At 47.1% G+C, this 21479-nt stretch overlaps 1 protein-coding gene across 4 annotated transcripts in view; it reads left to right on the top strand.

The window, feature by feature from the left end:
* LOC140458408 (SH2 domain-containing adapter protein F-like) overlaps positions 1-21479 on the top strand; it is a 384537-nt gene that overhangs the window by 148019 nt on the left and 215039 nt on the right. For 2 of the 4 annotated variants that reach the window (XM_072552914.1, XM_072552916.1), the window contains exon 4: positions 6885-7073. The exons of 1 other annotated variant lie outside the window; for it this stretch is intronic. In XM_072552914.1, the coding sequence (XP_072409015.1) occupies positions 6885-7073 (189 nt within the window). The remainder of the gene's footprint in view (positions 1-6884; positions 7074-21479) is intronic. One more of the 4 variants, XM_072552913.1, reaches the window with a different exon arrangement.

Genomic DNA, 21479 nt, shown 5'->3' with positions numbered 1-21479 from the left:
AACCTTATGTTGACTCTTTAGGGAAACGTTATTGGAACTAAAATGACTTGCCACGTGCTGAACTCTTGCAACAGACTTCAAACCTGTCACCTCCTGAGCTAGAGATCAGTGCACTACCAAAGGAGCCAAACTAACAACTATTGATCACTGTCAATTAAAAGCAACAATTGTATCAGGAGTGTGGAGGATATTGGGTTTCCATTGATTGTGTTTGAAGTGTTACAGTCTGTTTATAGATCAGATAACATAAACTGGGTCCTGCAGGAGCTTTGAATCATTGTACTTGTGGCCAATTATCAGTCAATATGTTGTTGAATGTTATTGTGTAGTCTGTTCTCCTGGATGTTCTCTTTCCACCTTTCCCATCCCCCTTCTCTCCTGGAGATAACTCTCACAGAGGTACTGGTTAAAACGTGCCCTCATCCACCATGTTGGTTACCACGGACTGAGGGGGGGTGGCTCTGTGCTGTTAAGATTCTTGCACCTCTATCGAATCCCCCTACCACCGGAGGGATGATCAAATGTAATCAGTCACGACCATTTAACTTTCTCCCCCCCCATCCCCAAACCGACATCCACTGAGACCTGAGTGTCTACTCAGTCACGCTCAGCTCAAGTGGTAGCTGTGCGGTGATCAGCCAATGGAGAGTGAAAATCGGGGGGGAGGAGTGTCAGTGATCAGCCAATCAGGGGGAGGGGGCATAGATAGAGAGAGAGAGAGAGAGAGCAGCAAACGGAAAGCCAGTGATCAGCCAATGGCACAAGGCCAGAAGGAAATGGGGGGAGGGGGGGGGGGGGGGGGCAGCATTCAGCCAATGGCATTAGGCCAGAGCAAATTGGGGGCCAGCAATCGTCCAATGGCATGAGACCAGAGAGAATTTGGGGCCAGTGATCGTTGAGAATCTTGTCCCACTATTGTCGTCACTGTTACAATCAAGCAGAGATGTCATAGTAGTGTCCCTACCTCTGAGCCAGAAGAGCTGGATCCCAGTCCCACCTATTCCGGAGGTGTGACATAACATTGTCTGAGCAGGTTGATGAAAAATATTTACAGGCCATTCAGTCCATTTTACCTTTGAGTGTTTCTGATCTTCCCTCCATACCCTGCTGTTCCTTTCTCCTTCCCCTCGGACATGTCTTTGTCATTCGTTGTGACTATTTCACATTGGAGAGAATTCCGCGTTCCCACCACAATTCTCCTGAATTCCCTATGGGGTGGACCATGACAACCTGCCCCGGTCACGAGTAGCGGTCGAGGCTGTGGGCAGTTGAGAGTTTTGAGAATGCCGGATCTGTGTTCAAGGAGGCTGTTGAGGGAGCGCACATCAGCTGTGATCTCATTGAACTGATAGAACAGGCCTGAGGGCTGAATGGCCTCCTGTTTGCATGTACAGGTTTCACAAGCTGGCTGGGACTTTAAAAAGAGACCTCTGACTGTGGAAATCCACCATATTCATGATGTTTAAACATGAGCTTTCAACAAGATGATGCCTGGACAAATTAATTAGTCTCTTTGTGTGGGTGAGAAAGCATTTTATTGATACAATGATAGCAGGCTGCTTGGGGAGGCTTCCCAGGTCTTTAAGAAGCAACAGTTACTCCTATTTATCAAAGTAATTCATTAGGATAATGTGGCACTGAGGAGGATTTGTCTAACAGAACCCACGTGAATATTCACTGACACACACAAGCAGGTCAAACACGGGATGCTGTTGCTGGTTTTGTGAGCTGGGGAAATGCTGTTCAGATGCTGTGCTGGTCAGGAGGTTCGGGGGGGATGGAGGTGAGCGGGTATTATTGAGGGTGTTACCATGCGCATTTTTAACCTGCCTTCTGTCACAGGCCTCAAGAAGTAAGTTGTCAGGGATGCTCCCAGCGCTGCCATTTATTTTATTCTTGGCTATTGTGCAGATCTTGGAGTAGTCGTCTGCGCTTGGAATTGTGAGGTAAAGGGACTGTGTATTGACAGCATCCGTATCTCTGAGGGAGGGGCCCCCGGGATCAAGTCCTAACTGCTCCAGACCGGTGTAGAAACATCCCTGAACAGGATGATGAGAAAATATCTCAAGGTGAATGACTAAATGTCCGACCACTGCATTACTCCTCATTCATACTCTGAGCAATCAGTTAGTCTCATGTGTTTGAGACTGTCGGGGTGTGCAGTCCCTATGGAAGCGGCTTTGCTCTCTAACCTAAAAGTTGTAGGTTCAATCCCTGGTTTGTTTTCCCCTTCTAAAGCCTTATATGTGCCACTTACATCTACAATGGACTGCTGAACCTTAATCATTCTGTAATGGCTATGTGCAAAATGGTCTGTTAAACATTAAGGGCTCTTGTGATGCAATGGTAGTGTCCCTGCCTCTGAGCCAGGTTCAACTCCCATCTGCCTCTGAGGGGTTACCCTTACATCTCTGAACAGTGTGTTATGAATGCATTAGGGGGAGGTGGTTTGTCACTGGCATAGTCATCCACAGGACCCAATTGTTGCCATGGGCACCCAGGTTCAAATCCCACCGTGATCGCTGGTGGAATTCAAATTCAATAAGATAATAAAATCTGGAATTTCAAACTGACCGTGATAATGATCATCAGTTGTTGTAAAAACCCATCTCATTCACTAATGTAATTCAGGGAAGGAAATCTGCCATCCTTACCCGGTCTGGCTGACAGGTGACTCCAGGACCTGCAGCCAATGGGATTGACTCCTTGAAATAGCCCAGCAAGGCACTGAGTCCAAGGGCAATAAGAGCAGGACAACGAAAGTTGACCAGCAATGCCCATATGCCATGAATTTTTTTAAAAATCTGGAATATTCTGCATGAGACAGTGGTGAAAGCAGAATTTTAGCAGGAATTGGATTGGACAAACACTTGAAAGGAAAATGTTGCAGGGCCATGGGGAAAGGGTGGGGCTGTTGTGGAGTTTTTCATAGAAACTAGCACTGCTACTCGGGGCTGAATGGCCTTGTTCTGTAACTGTACAATCATTGACCCACTTGTAACAGTAAAACATTAACAGCAAAGGCAGTGCAATAAACTGTAATTTACTAAACTCCAAAACCTTAGCTCTTCATCAGGGAGTAAGCTGTGTCTCAAGACTTCATTCTCGTGCTGTTCACCTCTGATTTATTTTCTCCAGATACCAAACATATTTGGAAAACAGATTTGAAATTATACCACCAGGCACTCCTCCTATTTTTGCAGTTCAGAAATATTACACTCCCACCCACCGTGAACAACTGACTGAGATGCCACAATCAGTTCATAGCACACAGCCCCATGACACCCAGTTCAAGAGGAGTTTGCAGTAAATTCTGCCCCCTCTCTGCCTCTCAGCCCCTTAATCTCTCTCTTTCTCCCCCTCCTCTCTTCCCCCTACCTCCTTCTCACTGTCAATTTCTCCCCTGAGGCCTTAAATCTCTCTCCTTCTTCCCCTCTCTTTCCGCCCCCTCACTCTCTTTCCCTTCCCCCTTCCCTTCCCCCTTTCGCTTCGTTTCCCCCCCTTACTGTCAGTCTCCCCTCAATCTCTCTTCCTCTTAAGCTCTCACTCTCCTGCCTCCTCTCAGCCCTCTCTCTCCCACTATCTCTCTTTCCCCCTCTCTGTTAATCACTGTCACCCTCCTCCTCTGTCTCTCACTCTCTTCCCCCATCTCTCTCTTCCTTCCCCTCTGTCTCTCTCTTCCACCCTCCCCCCGTATCTCTCCCTCTCTCACACCCACACCCAGCATTCCTCAGTTTGACAGATTTTGATTTTTTTTTATTCCTCTTCAATCATGGTGTTGGATTTATGACATATTGTGTGAGAGTCCACATCTGCTGCAAGTGCTTGGGGAATCTGCCCGGGATCGCAATAATGTGCACAGAATTACAGCATTAACAAATCACACCTGTTCTGGTTTTATGATTGTCAAGCAGCCAGTGCCTGCTGGAGGTGGAATGCAGCTGCTGCTGTTTTGTGAAGGATTTGATGCTGTTTACGAGGGGAAAAAAAAGAGGTGATTTCTCCCCATTTTTAAAAAGTGTCTACAGCAAACACTTTATTGCGTAGGGTTAGATATAGAGTAAAGCTCTCTCTACACCACTTCAACCAACCCCCCCCCCCCACCTCCCCCCTACCTGCCAAACACTCCCAGGACAGGGACACAGGGACAGCACGGGGTTAGATACAGAGTAGAGCTCTCTCTACACTGTCCCCCATCAAACACTCCCAGGACAGGGACAGCACGGGATTAGATACAGAGTCAAAAAGTGTGGTGCTGGAAGAGCATAGCAGGACAGACAGCATCCAAGGAGCAGGAGAGTCAATGTTTTGGGCACAAACACTTCACCGGGAATGTTATTGATGAAGCGTGTTTGCCTGAAACGTCGCCTCTCCTGCTCCTCGGATGCTGTCTGACCTGCTGTGCTTTTCCAGCACCACACGTTTTGACTCTGATCTCTAGCAGCTGGAGTCCTCACTTCCTCCTTAGATACAGAGTTAAGCTCCTTGTACACTGCCCCGATCAAACACTCCAAGGACAGGGTCAGCATGAGGTTAGATACAGGGTAAATCTCCTTGTACACTGGCCCGATCAAACACTCCAAGGACAGGGTCAGCATGAGGTTAGATACAGGGTAAATCTCTCTGTGTTCATCCCCCAGTTGGTGTGTTCTTCTCTCCCTCTTTCTCTACTTGTCCCTTTGTTCTATTTTGCCACTCTGGTGCTCACTGTGGCCTTTTTGCTTCTGACTTTATTCTGAAGTCAAGTCTGCATTAACAGCCTAAACATTGGCAGTTGTTCAGCAACCTCCATATGTGCTCCTGCATCCGAGCTCACAGTGACAAATCCTGCAGCTATTCCTGCAATAAAGAGCCTCCAACATTGCCGTCTACCTCCCAGGGGTGAAAATGCATGCAGTTTCTTGAATTCAGGTATCAGTAGTTCTGTGTAACCCGTACTCCAGCTCCTCCCATCCATGTTGAAGATGATCACTATCTTACCTAACACCTCCCTGCTGAGATGTGAATCATTGTTTCTCTGGGGCCATCACAACTGGCTTGATCCTGCTTTCATTCCTCTTTCCAGTGTCACTGGCTGGGCCAGCATTTCTTGCTCATCCCTAGTTTTTTTCCCCTGAGAAGGGAATTCTGTCCGGTATTTTTTTTTTGCCTGAGGCTGAACTAACAGCAGTTATCAGAGAAACTAAAAGCAGCTCCAGCTGGAGTTTAACCTGAGACCTGGGACGGTGTGAGGGACACTGCCACTTTATTTCCTGGAGTGTTGGACAAGATGTTCTCCCATTGAGAGTATTTCTGTTGCATCCTATCTCAGCACAGCCCCAGATACATTACTACAAAGATCGGTGGCTGTTTTGCATATAGCACAGTCGCAAGAAATAGGAACAGGAGTAATCCATTCAGCCCATTGATTCTGCTACCCCATTCAATATAATCTTGGCTCACTGTGGGTCTCAACTCCACCTTCCCACCCACCAAATATTTTCCCTGGATTCCCTTTGACCCATGTTGAACCTAGCTGTAGGTATCTCCGATAATAGAGCATTCACATCCTTCTGGGCCAGGGGAATTCCAGAGATTCACAAGCCTTTGAGTAAATGCATTCAGTCATCGAGTCATACAGTACACATACAGACCTCTCAGTCCAACCCGTCCATACTGACCAGGTTTCCCAACTGAACTCGATGCATTTCCCTGCATTTGGCCCAGATCCCCCCCTTTCCTATTTAGGTACCTGTCCAAATATCTTCTAGGTATTGTAATTGTACCTGTATTTACCTCTTCCTCTGGCAACTTGTTCCATACACGCACCACCCCCTTTTTGCAAAGAAGTTGCCCCTCAGGTCCCTTTTAAATCTTTCCCCTCTCACCTTAACTCCATGCCCTCTCGTTTTGAACACCCTTACCCTGGAGATAAGACCTGGGCTATTCACCTTATCTGGGCCCCTCATGATTTTATAAACCTTTATAAGGTCACCCCTCCTGTACTCCAGTGACAAACGTCCCAGCCTCTCCTTACAACGCAAACTCTCCTGTCCGGCTAATATCCTTGCAAATCTTTCCTGAGCACTCTCCAATTTAATAATATCCTTCCTGGAGCAGGGCAACCAGAACTGGACATAGCGCGCCACGTCCCGAACAGAAATTGTTCGGCCCTGATCCTGAACCTGTCCTCCCCAGTGTTTGAGGTTAACTGACCTGAGTGCAGTAGGAGCAAATTCCTGCAGATGCTGGAATCTGTACTGAAAGCAACAAATGCTGGAGATCACAGCGGGTCAGACACCATCCACCAGATGAAGAGCCATCAAGACTTGAAACGTTAGCCTGCTCTCTCTCTCCATGGATGCTGTCTGAGCTGTTGGGATCTCCAGCGTTTGTTGTTTTCAGGCCTGGGTGTAGTGATGGCGATGAAGTGTTCCTATTCTTATGGTCCAAGTCTGGAGAATTTGAAGACAGACTCGGGACTGTTAGTACTGGCCTGAAGAGGCCTCTCTATTATATGTCTCACTGGAGGACAATTCTAAGCTTTCCAATTCAGCCATATCTCTGCTTTCCCATCAAGTCTAGCAGCTCATGGGAATTCAGTCTCGTATCGCCCATGGAGCTGGGGATATCACTAACCTCCAACCCCCATCTCGGCTCCAACACGTTCTGGGGAGTGAGATGAATTGAGATGGTGCCGTTCATTAGACCAGCAAGAGGATCCCACAGCTCCGATCTCACTCTTTTCTCCTTCTCAGATTTTATCTCTCTTGCTTTACTCTGCAGCGTTTGCTGAGTCTTCTCTGCTCAACCTTGCCTGACTGTTCTCGTTTCTCTTTTCTCCCTCCTGTTTGTCCTCTCCTCCCCATCCCCCCTTCCCCCCCCCCCACTGCCTCCCTCTACAGTAGAGATTAAGGTAATTAAAGAGCTTCCCTGGCCTCCACCAGTGGGACAACTGGACAGCGGCACTGAAGGGGAGCTGCGAGTTTCTCATTGCCACCTCCTGCATCAGCACCAGCAGCAGCACCAGCAGCCCCAGCAACCACCCCAGCAGCACCAGCAGCAGCAGCCGCCTGGGTCTGAAGACACCAGTGGTGGGTCCAAGAATTCAGTCAGTTCTGGTCTAAAGTGTAACTGCTTTAAATGAAGAGTTGGAGGGGACGGAGGGGTGTGGGAGGGATTTGTGTGGGGTATAGAGAGACCCTGGCTTTGTTTTGGGGATGTCAGTGTGTGTGGACTGTGAGACGGCTTTATGTAAACTGATCCGTTCCAGATTCCCGCTCTCCCGCAGTGTCCCAGAAACCACCCCCCCCCCCCCCCCCTCCCCTTCCTCACCACACCCTGTGAATTGGTCACAGAGCCTGTCTTCACCCCAACCCCACCCCCACCAAACACACTCATCCAGCCACACACTTTCACACTCACAAGCACTCATACGCATAGACACACATGCACACTCTCATTCACTCTCTCAAACACACTCACCAACGCTCACACGCACTCACACATGCACACTCACTCACAGACACATTCACACACTTACATACTGATTCAGACACTTTCACATCTATACACACATCTACACACACACACACACACACACACACCAGAGCCAAGCACACAGACATTCACGCTCACACATGCGCTTGCACACACTCTCTCTCTCACACAAACAGCTGCTTGTTCTGCGATTGGAGAAAAGACACCAGCAAATTATTTTGAGCCAATTTCTCTCTTCCTTAGCCACATCTGCCCCCCCGCTCAACTTTGCCAAGTTGCTTTGTGATCACAATATGTCCAACGAGATGACATATTGACAATTGTGAGTAACAGAGTGGATAGAGAGAGCTGATCCTAATATCAGTAACTAGAGAGCATGGATTTAAGACCCAGAGGGGAGATGAGAGTTTAAACACACCAGGGTGATGATGATCTGGGTCACACTGTCTCAAAGAGCAACAGAACTGACTGAATATTCACTTTCAAAAGCAGAATTGGATAAATACTTGAAAAGTACAGGGCTGTGGGGAAAGAGTGTGACTAAGGGGAGAGCTCTATTGAACAGCCAGTACAGGAACAATGGGCTGAAAAGCCTCATGCACTGTGTGAGTCTATGTGATCCCATTGGAGGAGCTGGATTGGGCCACTAAGATTCCACTTAAATGTCCTATCGGAGTCATTGGGTCAGATTCAAATTCAATATCTACATTAGATCAGAGCCAAATAATCTCAAGCCATTACAGCTAATTGATGTTGATCAGTCCTGTGGTGAAAGCTTCGAATCCCCATTAAAGCCATGAGATTTGGACTAAGGTTGGAGAATGGGGATCCTCGCTCTAACCAATAGGTAACCAAGTTTTGGGGTAAGTTATCAGGGAAGGTTGAGCTTGCTGCTTCTGTTCAAGAAATCTCTGTACTTGATCGCTCACACTTAATGTTGTAAATACCAAAGGTCCACACAAGCCACTGGAAAAATTAGTTATCCTGCCAGATCTTAAAATTATGCTATCTACTCCAAATATATTAGGACACAGGTTGTAATAACATGCTGAACCCTGGATCTCAAGTTTGAAGTAAGATTCAGACTGAAAGCACAGGTGGATGTTAGAATTATAAGTAGAAGTGAGCAACTCTTACCCAACTTTTACTCTCACCAGCAAGACCTTCCTCTCAACCTTTTTAGAAAATTAATTTGTGGGATGTGGGTGTCACTAGCATTTGCTGGCCGTCCCTAGTTGCCCCTTGGGAAAGTGGGGGTGAGCTGCCTTCTTGAACCGCAACACTCCACGTGCTGTAGGTTGACCCACAATGCCCTGAGGGAGGCAATTCCAGGATTTTGACCCAAAATTCTGTCCTCCAAAAGGTCGTCATCTGAATTTGAGTCCTTTTATCTTTCTCTGCCTCCATGTACCTCCTCTTATGTTAGTTTTCATGTAGTATTACATCAACTTTATAGCAATAAAGCAGGCCCTTCAGCCCATCAGGTCCAACCCTGCCCCAGGGTTGAAAATCTGACCGACTGATGAGTTGCTAAATATATTTTTCTGTTGCATGACTTGAGCTGCACATCCCTGCAGCTGAAAGGGGATATGAGATCCTCTCTCTGCGTCGAAGTGTACACCTATCTATCCTTTCCCCTGTCTTCTATTTCTCTGATGAAGGCAAGTCCTGGGCGATTATTCACTGAACCATGGTGTGATGGGAAGGTTGGCCCCTGCTGGAACAGAATTTGAATCCCTTGGGAACAGCATTGATTTGATCCATTCACTAGACACATAGCCAACTAAACTAACTGTCCAACCACCTCTTCCACCACGGCCCCTACCAACCCAGCACTCTCCCATCCTTTCCTCCTTCAGGTACTTATCCAGTTTCACCACTATTAATGTCAACCACACCTTCACCTTGTAGATGATTAATATTATAACTTGGATTATAAACTCAGGCGGGTTGTTTGTTCATGGGATGTGCAGCATCAGTGATGAGGCCAACGTTTATTCCCCAGAGAGCATTAAAGAGTCACCCAGATTGTTATAGGTCTGGAGTCACAGTGGACTAGACTAGGGATGAACTCAACAGTCGACAATGTTTACCTAGAGTCATAAAGTTGTACAGCCTGGAAACAGACCCTTCGGTCCAACTCGTCCATGCTGACCAAATATCCTATTTCTGGATTAGTGGCGCTGGAAGAGCACAGCAGTTCAGGCAGCATCCATGTAGCTTCGAAATCGACGTTTCGGGCAAAAGCCCTTCATCAGGAATAAAGGCAGTGAGCCTGAAGGGTGGAGAGATAAGCTAGAGGAGGGTGGGGGTGGGGAGAAAGTAGCATAGAGTACAATGGGTGAGTGGGGGAGGAGATGAAGGTGATAGGTCAAGGAGGAGAGGGTGGAGTGGACAGGTGGAAAAGGAGATAGGCAGGTAGGACAAGTCAAGGAGACAGTAACTGAGCTGGAAGTTTAGAACTAGGGTGAGGTGGGGGAAGGGGAAATGAGGAAACTGTTGAAGTCCACATTGATGCCCTGGGTTTGAAGTGTTCCGAGGCGGAAGATGAGGCGTTCTTCCTCCAGGCGTCTGGTGGTGAGGGAGCGGCTGTGAAGGAGGCCCAGGACCTCCATGTCCTACCGTTATGAGTGTCACAAGCCACGTTTGTCATTCAACAGATTCACCAGGATGTAGGAAATGGAAGCTGAGGTGTGAGGCAATTTGATTTGCTTCTGGACAGGTTTGGGGTGTTACGAAGGGAAGTGAGGTGTAAAGAAAGATGAATAATACAACAGGACACTAAGTGAGTAGAGATGAGGGCTAGATGCAGTGAGGAAACAGAGCAGTGGGATGGGAGATTAATAAAAGTGGAATAACCGACCTCTGTTCCCCAAAGAAAATTTGTGTTCTTCTTTAAATCAAAAAAAACCCCTACCAATCAGCACATTGGACAATTGCTCAGATTCCTTTGTACATCAGAGCACACTTTATAGGGCAAGCTCCTGGCTCCTCCTGTCAGCAGCTATATCATGTCAAGTCATAACCTCCCAAATTCTCCCACATTATGAATCTAACCACCTCAATAATATAGTTCCTGTGGTATCAGATCAATACACTGGCAAAGCAGGATGAGTGCTTACCAATGTACCAAAACAGATCAAAGTGGGGCATTGTGGGACAGTGTTATTAATTGAATATAATATTGATATTTCTGGTATTGAGTGTAAAGCTGGACTTTTACCTCAAATGATGATTTTTGATATTTTGGTGAGAGTAGTTGGATTTTGTTTTAATGTAATTCACTCTGATAGTACAGTGCAGTACCAAGGGAGTGCTACATTGTCAGAGGGTCAGTACTGAGGGAGTGCCACACTGTGGGAGGGTCAGTGCTGAGGGAGTGCTGCACTGTTGGAGGGTCAGTACTGAGGGAGTGCTGCACTGTCGGAGGGTCAGTACTGAAGGAGTGCTGCACTGTCAGAGGGTCAGTACTGAATGAGTGCCACACTGTGGGAGGGTCAGTGCTGAGGGAGTGCCGCACTGTCAGAGGGTCAGTACTGAATGAGTGCCACACTGTGGGAGGGTCAGTGCTGAGGGAGTGCTGCACTGTGGGAGGGTCAGTACTGAGGGAGTGCTGCACTGTGGGAGGGTCAGTGCTGAGGGAGTGCTGCACTGTGGGAGGGTCAGTACTGAGGGAGTGCTGCACTGTGGGAGGGTCAGTGCTGAGGGAGTGCTGCACTGTCAGAGGGTCAGTGCTGAGGGAGTGCTACACTGTGAGATGGTCAGTGCTGAGGGAGTGCTGCACTGTCGGAGGGTCAGTAATGAGGGAGTGTCGCATTGTCGGAGGATCAGTAATGACGGAGTGTCGCACTGTCGGAGGATCAGTAATGAGGGAGTGTCGCACTGTCGGAGGGTCAGTGCTGAGGGAGTGTCGCACTGTCGGAGGGTCAGTAATGAGGGAGTGTCGCACTGTCAGAGGGTCAGTGCTGAGGGAGTGCTGCACTGTCGGAGGGTCAGTGCTGAGGGAGTGCCGCACTGTCAGAGGGTCAGTGCTGAGGGAGTGCCGCACTGTCGGAGGGTCAGTACTGAGGGAGTGTCGCACTGTCAGAGGGTCAGTGCTGAGGGAGTGCTGCACTGTCGGAGGGTCAGTGCTGAGGGAGTGCTGCACTGTCGGAGGGTCAGTGCTGAGGGAGTGCCGCACTGTCAGAGGGTCAGTGCTGAGGGAGTGCCGCACTGTCGGAGGGTCAGTACTGAGGGAGTGTCGCACTGTCAGAGGGTCAGTGCTGAGGGAGTGCTGCACTGTCGGAGGGTCAGTGCTGAGGGAGTGCCGCACTGTCAGAGGGTCAGTAATGAGGGAGTGTCGCACTGTCGGAGGGTCAGGAATGAGGGAGTGTCGCACTGTCGGAGGGTCAGTGCTGAGGGAGTGTCGCACTGTCGGAGGGTCAGTAATGAGGGAGTGTCGCACTGTCAGAGGGTCAGTAATGAGGGAGTGCTGCACTGTCAGAGGGTCAGTAATGAGGGAGTGCTGCACTGTCAGAGGGTCAGTGCTGAGGGAGTGCTGCACTGTGGGAGGGTCAGTACAGAGGGAGTGCTGCACTGTGGGAGGGTCAGTACTGAGGGAGTGCCACACTGTGGGATGGTCAGTAATGAGGGAGTGCTGCACTGTCAGAGGGTCAGTGCTGAGGGAGTGCTGCACTGTCAGAGGGTCAGTGCTGAGGGAATGCTGCACTGTCAGAGAGTCAATACCAAGGGAGTGCTGTACTGCCAAAGGAGCTGCCTTTCAGAAGGGGTTTCCAAGTGCTGACTCCTATCTAAGGACCCTGCAGCACTATTTTAATAAGATATTGAGGGTAACTTTTCAGGTGTCCTGGCCAACATTTATTCTTTATTCTCCCAGATCACCGTGCTGTTTGGAGGAGCTTGCTGTATGCAAGCTGCTGCATTTCAAATATTACAATAATGGCTGCACTTCATCAAGTACTTCATAGGTTGAAAAGTGCCATGGGATGTCTTGAACTGAAAAACACAACACAAATACAAGTCTTCTTTTGTGTCTGTCTTTCTATCCTTAAGCACAAGGCTTTTTTTTCTGAACAATGAGCTTGAAAGAGCTAAATTATGATTCAGCAATGGGCAAAGGAAGCCTTAACTTGCATTTTGCTTCTTCATTCTGACCCTTTATTTTTGAATGTAACAGTATATTAGTTGTTTTTTAAAAAGGGAGTCTCAGCCAGGTCCCACAAACCTTACTTCCAGACATTGGGTTTTGACTGTGTTTTTTGATTCCCATATTAAATTTCAGTCAGTATTTCACATTGAATTTTGCTATGTCAACTGTCACGTCACAGCTGCAACCCTTGGCCACTAAGTGGCTCTATGGAGCAGGTATCCGATACATCTATGTTAATTCCATCGCCGTTCGGTCAGTCAGAAAATCCTACATCCATCAGCTGAATGTGAACAGAGCCACGGACATTTTGCCAGTTAGTATTTGTAGTTAGTTAAGATCGATAATCAGTGTATGCAATGAACATTTGTAATGAGTTATGAATCGCAATAAGCATTTGCCATTCTATATTATTGGTATGTGTCAAAAAAGTGTTTCGAATAAACATATAGTATTAGCATTTGAAGTTAGTATTGGAAATTAGCATATGTGATTAATAAGTAATTGTAGTTAACATGTGTATTTAGTCCATCTAATTAATATTTGTAATAAGCATCCAAACCATATTTTATGATCAATTAGATTGCTAACATTAGGAAGTGTGGTATTTGGGCGCTACAATTCACTCAGTGCCTTGGGTTTCGAGATTGTAGAAAGAATGGGAGGGGGAACACGTTCCTGACTGGATTCCCTGGGGAAGGATTCACATCCATCGGATTCTTAACTGCTGTCCAGTGAAGATACTGGGTCTGGAACGCACCTGGAAGTGGATGTTGTTTATGGATGGAGTTAAGCTCGATTGTGAGGTCTTCCACAGTTGATTTCTCCAGCCATATTTTCTAGCAGGGCCGATGCTTGAGGACAGCAATCAAATGGTGACGGTGGAGTGAGCAGGGCTGTGATGCTTTTCAAAATAGAATAGCCTGGCTTTCTAAAAACCAAAAGAACTGTGGATGCTGTAAATCAGAAACAAAAACAGAAATAGCTGGGAAAGCTCAGCGTCTGGGGAGAGAAAGCAGCGTTAATGTTTCGGTCCAGTGACTCTTCTAAGGGTGACTCAACCTAAAACATTAACTCTGATTTCTCTCCACAGCTGGTGCCAGACCTGCTGAGCTTTTCCAGCTATTTTTGTTTCTAGATTAGAGTGGTGCTGGAAAAGCACAGCAGTTCAGGCAGCATCCGAGGAGCAGGAAATCGACTTTTCGGGCAAAAGCCCTTCATCAGGAATACAGGCAGAGAGCCTGAAGGGTGGAGAGATATATGAGAGGAATGTGGGGGTGGGGAGAAAGTAGCATAGAGTACAATGGGTGAGTGGGGGAGGGGATGGAGGTGATAGGTCAGAGAGAGGGTGGAGTGGATAGGTGGAAAGGAAGATAGGCAGGTAGGACAAGTCATGGGGACATGTTCTTCTCCAGGCGTCGGGTGGTGAGGGAGCGGCGAGGGAGGAGGCCCAGGACCTCCATGTCCTCGGCAGAGTGGGAGGGGGAGTTGAGATGTTGGGCCACAGGGCGGTGTGGTTGATTGGTGCGGGTGTCCCAGAGATGTTCCCTAAAGCGCTCTGCTAGGAGGCGCCCAGTCTTTCTGTTGGTGTAGCCTGACTTTCTGCCTGAGTTGGCTAATAAGGATTGTTGTGTCTAGGAGAGGAGCTGTGGTGCACAGGTCTAATTGCAGGGGGCACCCTGAGGACGGAAGTTTTAAAAGGAGGCAGGTTTGAGAGCTTTTGGCTAGCCATCGTTTATCCCCAGTTTCCTGCCCACCCTTACACCTCGCAGCTCCCCCCACTGAAGCTGCCCACCATCGCCCCCTCCTGGCTTCTTCTGCTGATCTAAAATCCTGAGCTTGACCCTCCCCAAGACCAGAGCATGACATCCCCACACTGAGAGCAGCTGTGGATACTCACTGGTGAGTGGTTTTCATCCACACGTTGTTGAACTAGTTGCTCTGCTCCGCTCTGCATGTCTTTGGGTGTGAACTAACCTGAGTCTCGTTTCCCTTGTTGAACAGTGCGATATTTTACAGCGTTCTGAGCATGCTAAACCTCCTCCGACAGAGAAATTCCACCATGTAATCCTTTCTCTTAATGGTCTGCTGTTTAACCATGTGACACGCACATTCATTTGTAACTAATAAATAATTTATTTTTCAAAGAAAAACCACCTTTCTGCACTTTTCCTGTTGGTTTTCTTTTCCAGCTGGCACTGAATGTTTTCAATGCAGATTGATTCCAAGCTTTAATCTGCAACTTGAACGTTGAAATTGGTGATTCCTGACCACTCTGATTACTGCCTGCTTTCCTCCTGACATTGTAGCTGGTGGGTCCTTTCAGAGCCATTCAGTCTCTACCATTTCCTCGTTCTGTCATGTGGGAGCCTAAACTACACAGCGAGGTGAGGGCTTAATGATAGTAATACATGATTGTACATCCACAGACTGAGGTGGTGTTTGAGGGACCCGGGTCTGAATCCCCCCATGACAGACGGTGGAAGTCAAATTCAATTTAAAAACAAATCTGGGATTGAGAGTCTAATGATGGCCTTGAAACAAAAAGGAAATCTAAAATCCTTTTGAGATTTTAGCCTCTCATGTGTCTCTTCCATTGACAATGGACTCCTGAACCTTAATCTTTCTGTAATGTCGATGTGCAAAATAGTTCTTTAAATTTAAGAGGCTTCAAGTCCCATCTGCTTCTGAGGGGTGTCCTACCATCTCTGAACAGAGTGTTATGATGCGTTAGGGGGAGATGGTTTTGTCACTTGCATAGTCATCCAGAGGGCCCACTTATTGCCATGGACACCCAGGTTCAATCCCATCACGACCGCTGGTGGAATTCGAATTCAATAAGATAATAAAATCTGGAATTTCAAACTGACCGTGATAATGATCATCAGTTGTTGTAAAAACCCATCTCATTCACTAATGTCCTTCAGGGAAGGAAATCTGCCATCCTTACCCGGTCTGGCCGACAGTGACTCCAGACCCGCAGCCAGTGAGAGCTGGTGGAGTTCAAATTCTATTATTAGATAATAAAATAATTCAAAGTTGATTAACGATGGTTACCATGATCATGATCATCGTCATTAGGTCATACAGCACGGGAAACAAAGCCCTTGGTCCAACCAGTCTGTGCCGACTGTAATCCTAAACTAAACCAGTCCCACCTGCCTGCTCCTGGCCTATATCCCCCCAAACCTTTCCTATTCATGTACTTATCCAAATGTCTTTTGAACATTGTAACTGTGCCCACATCCACCACTTCCTCAAGAAGTTCATTCCACACATGAACCTCCCTCTGTGTAAAAAAAATATGTCCCCTAGTCTTGAAATCCCCCACCCTAGAGAAAAGACAACTACCATTAACTCTCTCCAAACCCCTCATTATTTTATAAACTTCTATAAGGTCGCCTCTCGAACTCCTACCCTCCATTTAAAAAAAAGTCCCAGCCTTTCCAGCCTTTCTTTATAACTCAAACCTTCCATACCCAGCAACATCCTGGTAAAGCTCTTCTGAACCTTGTCTGGTCATCAGTTCTTTGTAAAATCTCATCTGGTTCAGTTACATCCTTTAGGGAAGGAAATCCACCATCCTTACCTGGCTTGGCCGAGATGTGACTCCAGACCCACAGCAATGTGGTTGACTCTTAATTGCCGTCTGATTAGTGACAGGCAGTAAATGGCCCAGCCAGTGATGCCCACATCTCTGAACAAGTTAAAGAAAAATTGACTATGGGGGCAATATCTTGCACCGACACCCACACCCCAGAACTGCTCAGTAACCTTTGGGCAAGCCTGGTCTTCTTTCCAGAGGGCTGGGCCATGGGCCTCCTTTCAATGGGTCCATGCTTTTCGGGAAGACCCTTGCCTACTGGATAATGGCTGATCAGGGGGTGCTGTCTGGCTCTTGGTGCTGCCAGCTGGTTTTTGGACAGTCAACCTGTTCAATCTTGTTACTCATGCACCTCCATTGTCAACATGTCCTGGTGTGGGATTGTAAACTGAGAGCTCCTAGCCCAGAGGCAGAGACTGTACCCGCTGTACCACAAGATCTCCCATCAGGGCTGTGCATTTGGTAAACATTCACCCCAGGGAGTGGTGACTGAAAGCAGAATGATCAGATGAAAATAAGGAACAGACGGTTCATGTAATCCCCTCCGAAATGAAAGGAGCTGGTGATTTACCAGTGAAGGATGTGTTCTGTAATATCCTTACCTGAGGGAATAGAGAATGTAGGAAGTCTAGGGTAAGACATTTGGAGTTTATTAATTCACTCACAGGATGTGGGTATTGGTGGCTAGGCTGACCCTAATTGGCCTGGTGAAGATGACAGGCAGTTGCCTTTAATTTATTCCTATACAGGATCACAGAATTTATTACAGGACGGAAAGAGACTCTTCAGCCCGTCATGTCTGTACCAACTCTAGTGACAATCTTGTGCCTTGTCCCCATATCCCTGCCTGGTATTACAACCTAAAAAAAAACGCACATCTAGTGTCCTTTGGAATGCTTTAATTGAATAGGAGAATAGTTTTAATTGTACCTCTCAATTATACCTTTATTTAAAAAGAAAGAGAGGTATAAAACTGGCAATATTGGACTAGTTAGCTTAATGCTTAGTATTGGGAAAATCAGTCTGTTAGAAAGGATGTAATTACAGAGCATTGAGAAATACATCATAAAATCAAACAAAATCAACTTGGCTTCATGACAAGGAAGGGTGTATGTGTGCGTCTCTCTCTGTGCATCTCCCTCTGTTGATGTGTGTCACACCATCTTGTGTATGTATGTCTCTATGTGTCTGTGAGGTTTTTTCTCTCTTTCTATCTGTGTGTTTCTGACTGCATCTCTCTCTCTCTCTCTCTGTCAGTGTCACATTGTCTTGTGTATGTGTGTCTCTGTCTATGTGTCCATGTGTGTATCTCTCTTTGTGTCCCTGTGTGCCTTTGTCTGCTATTCTGTCTGTCTCTGTCTGTTGCTGATTTCAGTCAGTGAAGTAATCACTGTTTGACTCACAGATAATTCTCTATGAAAGTTAGTGGATGGTCATAGAGTCATAGACTAATAGAGATTTCCAGCATGGAAAAAGACCCTTTGGTCCAACTTGTCCATGCTGACCAGATATCCCAACCTAATCTAATCCCATTTGCCAGCACTTGGTCCATATCCCTCCAAACCCTTCCTATTCATGTACCCAATCAAATGCCTTTTAAGTGCCGTAATTGTACCAGACTTCTCTACTTTCTCTGGCAGCTCATTCTATATACATACCACTCTCTGTGTGAAAATGTTGTCCCTTAGGCCCCTTTGAAATCTTTCCCCTCTCATCCTGAACCTATGCCCTCTAGTTCTGGACTCCCCCACCCCAGGGAAAAAACCTTGTCTATTTACCCTGTCTGTGCCCTTCATGATTTTATAAACCTGTATAAGGTCACCTCTTAGTCTCTATGCTCCAGGGAAAACAGCCCCAGTCTATTCAGCTTCTCCCTAGAGCTCAAGTTCTCCAAATTGGATGGTATTGGGAACCTATGGATTATCCGGCAGAGGAGGAGGGATGGTGATGAGAGTCTGGAGCAGAGCAGTGGTGGATAACAGGAAAAGGAAGGGGAGGGGAAGGAATAAGGGGGCTAGGGGTGTATAAGAGGGCAATGGAGAAGGAATGGGGAAAGTTTAAAAAAAAAAGGCATTTAGAAGAGGGGAGGGCAGAGCTGAGAAACATTAGCCTGAGCATGAAGTACATAAAAATTCCATTCAGCACATTTAATCAGAAAAAGGCAGTGAGTCTCACAAAGAGACCGTGCAGACTCCAGTAAAGCCCAGGATCTCATCCCATTAACTAAAATGTCAGAGTGATGGGGTCCTGGCCTGATGTTCAGAACATGCACAAACCATTCAAAGCCCAGCCCTTCTGGCTGATGATATCATCTGAGCACTCAAACGGATTAAATCACCTTGTCCTCTCTCTCCATGACTCTGTGCTTTCCATACCCACTGACCCACAGCAGCCGGCGCGCAGACTGGGAAACAGAGTGAGAGCACTGAGCGGGCACCTTCTTACTGCGTTCAGATCAAAACATCATGGTGAAATTTTAAAAAAACACGCAGGAGACCAGCAAGCTGATCCTGACTGCAATAATTGGAGGGAAAGCAGCAAACCGTCTTGACAGAATTGCGCAAGATCAGCGAGCTCTGTCTGTCAGCGTCTGAAAGGATATGAGAAACAAAGGTTCTATTTAACTAGGTCTGCACACAAACCCACAACATTCCAGCCTGAGTTAGTGGTGGAGACAGAGACCCTAAACTCTTTCTGGATCTGCACTTTAAGTACAGTAAACTGAAGGGCTATGGGCTGTGTGCAGGAAGATGGGATTAGAAAGGACAGCTGAGTGTCTATAGGGTTGGCATGGACAAGATGGACCGAATGGCGCCCTTTGGAGCTGTATCATTTCTGCGGTTTACAGCCGGTGAAGTTACTGATGGAATGCTGTTGCTGTTGTAAGGCAGCGACCGAGTTGAACACAGCAAGATCCCACAAATGATGATGGGCTAGTGACCAGGTAATCTGTTTTAGGGCAAGTCACTAACTGAGCCACAGCTTTGTGAATGATCTCCAGGCAGAGCTTTGTATCCCAGTGAGGAGCCCGTAGACATTGGCACCTCACCTCCCACCTCCGAGTGCCCTTCCAGCACTGCAGGGACCTTCCCAGTCCTCAGTGACCTTCCCAAACGTCCTTTTGCAATCTGAGACAAAAGTTTCCCATTGGGATTTATTCAAAAGATGCACATCAAATGAATTCTGATCAGATGATCTGCTCTTTCTATTGGCGTCACGGATCTTGCGCAATGTCCTTCACATCAGAAGTGATCAACCTGCCAGAGAAATTCCAATTTTGGTGCTGTCCCAGACCTGGGAGTGTTTGATGAGGATATTGTAGAGGGAGCATTACCAGTATCTAACCCCATGCTGTCCCTATCCTGGGAGCGTTTGATGGGGATGGTGAAGTGGGAGCTTTACTCTCTGTCTAACCCTGTGTTGTCCCTGTCCTGGGAGTGTTTGAGGAAACAGCAGGGCTCTTCAGTTCATGTTCCTGACCTTGGTGATCAGAGAGGAGGATTTTATATCAAACTGGGGGGTCAGTCCAGCCACCCCTCGGAAACAGAGCGTTAGTGAGGTGCAGCATTCTGAACGAATCCAATCTCCTCCCTAATCTGGCAAAGAAGCTGGTCGTGATTTCCTGAAGGTCTCAGTTCTCTGGCGGGAAGTGTTTTTCTGACCTGCAGGTTAATGATACCACTCTGCACAGTTCTCATTCAATCTGTGTTAGTCTGATTCAACACAAAGGGCCCTGACAATTCTTTCTCTCTCTTATCTGAGCTATGTGAAAGAAACTCATTAACCAGAAGGGTTCAATAACCGCGAGTCAGGGACAGGCAGCTTCATAGTATCGTGTGGAAAATAAGCACACACTCAGGCTGCTCTCGCACACTCACACCTGCTTACACACCATCTACACACACTGCTTACACAATCATGTTCACTCCTGTTCACTCTGTCACATGCACTATGCACACACACACGTGCTCCTGTGCATAAATGCACAATTGTACGCACGTGCACCTGGAGGCACACACACACCTCGACACACCCTCATGCTCACACCCGCCTTCACATCCAGACAACCAGCAGGTGGGGTGACCCCATGCACACACTCGTTTGTACACACACATGAGGTTTATAAAATCATGAGGGGCATGGATAGGGTAAATAGACATCTTTTCCCTGGGATGGGGGGGGTTCAGAACTAGAGGGCATAGGTTTAGGGTGAAAGGGAAAGATATAAAAAGGAACTAAGGGGCAACTTTTTCATGCAGAGGATGGGACATGTATGGAATAAGCTGCCAGAGGAAGTGGTGGAGGCTGGTACAATTAAAAGGCAACTGGTTGGGTATATGAATAGGAAGGGTTTAGAGGGATGGGGGTAAATGCTGGCAAGTGGGACTAGATTAATTTAGGATATCTGGTCAGTATGGATGAATTGGACTGAAGGGTCTATTTCCGTGCTGTACATATCTATAACTCCACGACTGTATGAACATACACTCCAGAGAAACGACAAATACATCCCCTCCTTCCACAAAACCCCTGGACTAAGGAAGACAGTGTCAATCTTCAAATGTGACTCCAGACCCACAGCAATGTGGTTGCCTCTTAACTGCCCTCTGGGAAATCAGAGATGGGTAATAGATGCTGGTTTGGCCACATCCCATGAGTGAATAACACCAGCTCGCTCAGGAGGCCATTCTGTCTTACCCCCTCCCTAGTGATTTGAGGGATCCTGGGGTTCATTTCCCACAGGCAGGACACTCCGTTTTGCATCAAGCCTAGGAGGTAGGTATTCAGACTGGCTTCAACGAGGATCTTCCATAGAAATAGGAGCATGCTGTTCAGCCCCTCAAATTTGTTATGCTGTTAAATAAGATCGTTAAAAATCACACAACACCAGGTGATAGTCCAACAGGTTTATTTGGAAGCACTAGCTTTCGGAGTGCTGCCCCTTCATCAGGTGGTTCATCAGGAGAAGCGTTCCAAAAGCTAGTGTTTCCAAATAAACCTGTTGGACTATAGCCTGGCATTGTGTGATTTTTAACTTTGTCCACCCCAGTCCAACACTGGCTACTCCACATCATAAATCAGATCGGGGCAGAACTCTGACCAAACTCCCACACCTTTAGCCCAAATGGCCTTTGATAGTCAGAAATCTGTGACTCTCAGATTCTCTCGCCTGCCACTCATCGTGCACGGGATCACTTTGTAATTTCACTCCTGTAAGATTGGGGTGTGATTTTTCTTTTTCCCTTTTCC

The sequence above is a fragment of the Chiloscyllium punctatum genome, chromosome 33 (genome assembly GCF_047496795.1).
Source record: "Chiloscyllium punctatum isolate Juve2018m chromosome 33, sChiPun1.3, whole genome shotgun sequence".
Lineage (NCBI taxonomy): Eukaryota > Metazoa > Chordata > Chondrichthyes > Orectolobiformes > Hemiscylliidae > Chiloscyllium > Chiloscyllium punctatum.
This window is presented reverse-complemented; position numbering and strand designations above follow the sequence as displayed.